The following is a 6,000-nucleotide window of genomic DNA, read 5'->3' as shown; positions in this document are numbered from 1 at the left end:
CCTAACGGTCAGTAAAGTTTACGTTCAACTTAGTTTTCAAAAGTTGGGTGCTTTGAATTTTTGGTATTTTAATACGTTATGGTCATAATGAGAAAACTGGAAGACGTGGGTGATATCTTGTGTTCGAAAAAGATTCATCGAATAAATGAAAAACTTTATCCCGAAATTCATTTCTTTCGATGAAACCGTTTATGACATAGAACTCAACTTTTATGGTTTTAAACAGCCTGTATCTTTTAAACAGAGCCGATTCGGAAAAAATGGTAAAGGAAAAAAGTGTTTCTTTTGTCCGCCCGAGTAAATCTCCTGATTTTTCGAGTTTATGTAGTTGATTTTGTGAGTAAACGGTGGATGAATATGTAATCTCTTACATATTCCATAAATTCACTCGTATATGAAAGAGATCAGGCCAGGAAAAAGACGGTAAGACAAAGGTAAAGTTTCTGCATCCGTAACCTAACAACCTTGATGCAACAAGATATGCATTATAAGCGCTTACTCCCACAAAGCCGATGTGAAAGTATAAACAAAGTTAGATAGACCGAAGATCCAATTTCATCTCTATCATTGTAAATACCACGTAAAATTACAACCGTACCAAAGCAAGGAATAACGATGCTTCTATCCTCTCTACCAAAGAAAGGCGCGATGAAGATCGCGCTAGAGAGACCTATAGAAAAAATATCTTGGCTCATTGAGTGTCCCATCTCACCTGTTACCATTTCTGGTATACTCCCCTCGTTCGCACAAACGAAAGAAATGGTAATTATAACCGATGTGATTACGGCTATTGAAATCCACAAGGATTTGGCAATGGGTCTATGAATTCTTATTCCGTGGTATAGCGTAAGACAATATGAAGTTCACGGTAACTCCCTGGGTGTGGAGAACGGTATATATGGGTGAAAATTTGGTAAATAAGCCATTGTGAATTTGATCAGCAAGTAGGCAACATGTTTTCGAAACTGGTAAGTTGCGTCTGCATTGCAACGTCTTTCTTTTCGGTTGTGTTGTCGCAGTATCGTCATGTTCGGTTCTTTATTTTCGTTTTTCCGGATTTCCGCGAAAGTTTATGGATATTTTGGTGAAGTGAAGGTTCTGAATAAGTGTTTGATCACTCTGATGAAAATGATACAATTAGGCCCAACATTCTATACTTCTTTATACTGTAAAGAAGATGCGCAATTCATTTCCGTTTTTCCGAATTTCCTCGAAAATTTACACATATTTTGGTGGAGTGAAGGTTCCGAATATTTTTCTCGCAATTTTTTAATTATTTTTGTAATCGCTTCTGAAAAATTCTATGATGAGTTTGAAATGAATAATTAAATTAATATTCTTCCGTGATCTTTGCCTCATTCATTGACAGTTATTAATCTGGACACTAAAAAATAGTCATTTATTTGAATTTAATGTAGATTTGAGTGCATCAGGGACTGTAGGTAATAGTAAATCATCTGAAGACTCGGTATATGCATTAAAAAAAAGCTCAAAATAATGATTCGACCTGAAATAACGCATTCTAATGGTTTAATTCACTTCGAAATAATTCTTCTTCTAGGTGCAAAAAAATTCCTTTTACTTCACGAAAAAGTTATATCTAATTATAGGTTCAGCTTCATTTGAAAATTTTCAAAAACATATTAAATTCGTTGCAACTTGAGAAAAAGATCATTTCAGAATTTCTATAAATAAATAATATGAAATACGATCATTTGATGTTGAGAAATAATCTATATTCCTTAATTTCGAGTTGAAATGATAAAGTTATGCAATAATTAATAAGAAGAATCTTCTGTGTACCACTGCACAATTTGGGTAACTTTGAAGGTTCATACAAATGCCTTTTATATTTTATCAAAAAAAAAAAAACAATCTCATATGTCATATGTTAGGATCAAAAATGAGTTCCAGAAAAAACAGCAACAACATTATTAAGCTGAATCTAGGAAGCTTCATATATGGGACATCCAGAAAATCCAAAAATCTTCTTTTTTTCCAAAATTATATGTGATTCAATGTTATTTTCAAATCAATGAGAAAATAAAAACAATTTGGTTCTTTATTTGGAACATTTTAAATAGGTACTTCTTCTTATTTATGGACTTCTTTTTTGAAAAAATGGACTTCCTCCACCAAACTGTATTTTGAAATTCCAAATTGCAGTATTTTGTATATTTTTATTCACTTATTATTTTGGGAATATTCATTTTTCCGACTTTTCCATATCATAAAATTCTTTTGAATTTCTTCGATGAAAATTAGAGGAATCGCACTCAATTTTTGATACTTTTTTATACTAAAAATTCATACGCTTATTAATTGATCATCCCTTCGAACAATTGTTGGTACTAATGCATTCAAAACCGTTAAATTCAATATATCTTCTGGAGATTTCAACGGTGCGTTAAGAAAGAACCTCAATTATTTGTATAAATTGAAGTAAATGATATAGTTGGCTTTGAATTATTTTGCACTGCTCCTTATTACTGAAGTGTTTTGAACTTAAATCATAGATTATCAAAATCGACGTGGATAACGATATTATAATCATGTATAAATAACTCACTAATGACTAGATCAAAATGGAGAATCTGAAAATCTAAGGACCAAGCATTTTCCTTGAGGATTTTGAAAGGACAGCTTTCGATCAATTCTTTATTCTACAAATTATCAATTTAATACAAAAATGGATTGTATCTGGATGAGTAAAATCATAGTATCTATGTCAATTCATCATTGAATCATACCTTTATTACAGGTAGTGGTAGCTTTGTTCTTGGCTGTAGCAAACTCAGCCTACACCGGACCACTAGCTGGTGGTGGACAACCAGCAGCCCAGTTTCCAGCAGGAATTGACCCTCAAGCTTGCCCGAACTACCCAATTTGCGAAAACCCATCCGTAGCAGTTAATCAAGTTGCAGCATCTGCTTACTCTTCCCCCTACCAAACATCGCAGTACAGTCAACCCCAATACAACCAGCCTCAGTACACCCAACCCCAATATTCTCAGCCTCAGTATGCTCAACCCCAGTACAACCCTTCATCTCAGTATCAGCAGGCCCAATCCAGGTACACCTCCAGCCCAGTTCAACAGTACAATTTGGCACAACCCGCCCCAGTTCAACTCCAACAGAGGCAGTACAACCTAGCTCAACCCCAGTTCACTCCAAATCAGGGTTACAATCCTGCACCACAGGCAGCTCAAAACCAATATCCATCCCACGTGCAAGCTGCTTTAGACAGGGGAGAATATATTGGAGATGGTGATTACCACGGAGAAGGTCTCGCAGAATCTGGAGCTCAATCTCAGGGTAAGTGTGTTGTTGAATCCGTAGGTATGTTTTAATGGTGCTTTCAGGGGTGACCTTCCCTTAGAGCAGCCTCAACTTTTCTCAAGATGCGAAACATTGGTGTATTTGTCAAAAACATGGTCTCGAAAACTTACTGCTCGAATCTTAACTTAAACGTTTCCAAGAATGACTGCTCAAAATAGCAGTAAACATTGATGAATTCTTTAACGAATTCTTTGCAATTTCAATTTTTTCAATCAAAGAAGTGTTCTCATTTTTGCCGCACTCTGTATATAACAGTGCATTCACTACAAATGTAAAAAGAAATTTCAGTGTAGATGTGTAGAACTTTTGCTTTTTTCGTATGTAATTTTGGTTTTTTGAATTCTGATTTGGAATACTTTGAGTTAGAGAGAGAGCTTTTGATAAATACGTAGTACAAGGTATAGAATCTTCGAAAAATTTCTTTGAAAATACAAAAGAAGCCCTAAAATTTTTGATACTAATTTATTGGGTAAAAAAAATCATCAACCCCTCTTTTAATTTCAATTTTCAATGCCATCACATTTCGGTCCTTTTTTCAATCAGATCAACTCCTGAAATATTCATTCTTAGTTGAAAGTCGTATATGTTTCAAAAAAATTCTTCACTAGTTTGTTAGTAACAAATTTCTTCACACTGAGTCGTTGAATGCAACAACTTATATAATGAAATTGGCCGAAATCGATTACCAACAGTAAAACGAACGCCTTTGCTTGTACTTGAACCTAGAGCACGTATTGAGATCACATTCTAAATAATAGTTTCGTGCAACCACAGACCTGAATAAAAAAAAGCTATAAATTCAAATTCCTCAATCATTCTATCGGAACTGGGTATCAAGGACGGATGTTTTTTAGGAAAATTTGTGAGTTGTGTGTTGTGACTATGAGTCCAGAAATAATATCTTTTATTTTTTGCACTGCGAAAATATATGTCGAATGAAAATTGGAACATATAGTTCAGATAGATATAGTGTAGATAACAGAAGTTTTCAAACGTAAGCGTCAAAGTTTGTGTACTCATATACCCAAGAAATTCACTATTGCATAGACACAATTGATGAAAGTGTAAGAAAGCCATTAAATTTCGACAATCTGAATGGAATTCCATAAAGTGGCTACCTTTTAAGAGTTGCGCATTTCTGCCAAATTTGATCGAAATATTCTCACACTTCCCTGGTCTTGAGATCTCGAAATCACCGAGTGATTTCTTCATTCCAAAAAATCAGTAAGAACATTGATTTTATTTTTTAACCTCCTTATTCTTCCAGGACCTGCCGCACCAGCCCAAGCATACAATCCAGTGGCCTACCAACAAGCCTACTCTGCACAAATCCCACAGCAAGCATACCAAGCTGCAGCCCAACCAGCTGCATACCATGGAGCTCAACAACCAGCTCAACTACCAGCAGGATTGGCACCTGGTGCTTGTCCAAACTACCCCTTCTGCCAGCAATAGGCTGTAAGAAGACTGCTTACTGTGTTAACGTATTAAGTTATTTCTTTCTATCTGTGAATACCTCTGTATAATTTATTTCATTAAAAAAACTTGTATACGACATCTGACTATCATGCAACCCAGAAAATTTCTAAATTATTTTCGACAAAACACTGGCGGATTTATTGGGGAGCAATTTTTTCTGAATTATCTCACCCCTGGGACAATTATTTTCGGGTATCTGCCGATTGTTTTTCGAAATTTCTTCAACTTATGCCCGTAGTGACTTCTAAGGGAAGTTAGATGATAAGTTCGAGAATTTAGCAGAAGTGTAAATACTTAAATATTAACAGCATTGTCTTCATAATCTCCAACTTGAAGTAACTTGAATTTTCGAAAAATTTTTGAAATTCTTTTGCATTTTTTTCACATGCAGTTCACACCACATATTTTGCTTTTCGTCATTAGGTTCAGGCTATGTGTCAAACATAACTGTTGCAGTAGAAAACATTCTGAAAAATAGTAGCATGTAGGTACATTCTTTTTATCGCCCTTGAAAGGGGGAGTTAGTTTTTTTTTGTTATTATCGAAGCAATTAAAACATGCATATTCATTTATCTTCAAGTGCATTTATTAGGGTAACTTTCTACATATCTTTTGGTTGACAGCTACTCTAGTGGGCATTTGAGAATTAAGAGAGAGTTATTTCAATTCGATTTAAGAGAGGGAATGAAGTAATAATTTCTTCAATTCCCCCTAATTTTACCTTTATATACTCCAGTTCATTTATTTTTTTTCTTTTTTAGAGAAACGATGCTGTTATTAAATGATCTCTTAATTATCGATCACATATTTTGAATCAACGTTTCGATTTCCAAAAGCCTCAACAAAATATAAAAAATTTGTTTCTCCTTAGAGTAGGTAATCCTAATGAGGTGAGTATGTATTGAAGTTGACCTCACGCAAAAATCATCTACACAATGTGCAATACACTATATGTACATTCCACTACGAGGTCACTGAAACTATCCCATCAAAGGTGATGATGACTGTACAGATTATGCACTAGATGTCATTGAAAATAATTCAGTCTCCACATCTACAAAAGACAGAAGCTATGTGCTAAGAAGAAATTTCCACAATTCAATAAACTCACTCAAGGTCTATATTATAAATCAAGTTTATTTGAATACTTAAGGCTTGAAGTAACGATCCATATATACAAGGA

General features: G+C 34.5%; 1 protein-coding gene across 1 annotated transcript; it reads left to right on the top strand.

Annotated features, from left to right (window-relative positions):
- Window positions 1–692: 692 nt before the first annotated feature.
- On the top strand, window positions 693–4,893 carry LOC123307472 (DNA translocase FtsK-like). Its single transcript, XM_044889797.1, has 3 exons — window positions 693–968; window positions 2,762–3,314; window positions 4,606–4,893. Exons 1-3 carry the CDS (start codon window positions 954–956, stop codon window positions 4,791–4,793), a joined length of 756 nt encoding a protein of 251 aa, XP_044745732.1. The 5' UTR covers window positions 693–953; the 3' UTR covers window positions 4,794–4,893.
- The last annotated feature ends 1,107 nt before the right edge of the window (window positions 4,894–6,000 follow it).

The sequence above is a fragment of the Coccinella septempunctata genome, chromosome 2, assembly GCF_907165205.1.
Source record: "Coccinella septempunctata chromosome 2, icCocSept1.1, whole genome shotgun sequence".
Classification (NCBI taxonomy): domain Eukaryota; kingdom Metazoa; phylum Arthropoda; class Insecta; order Coleoptera; family Coccinellidae; genus Coccinella; species Coccinella septempunctata.
The sequence above is the reverse complement of the archived record's forward strand: the minus strand, read 5'-3'. Positions and strand labels throughout refer to the sequence as shown.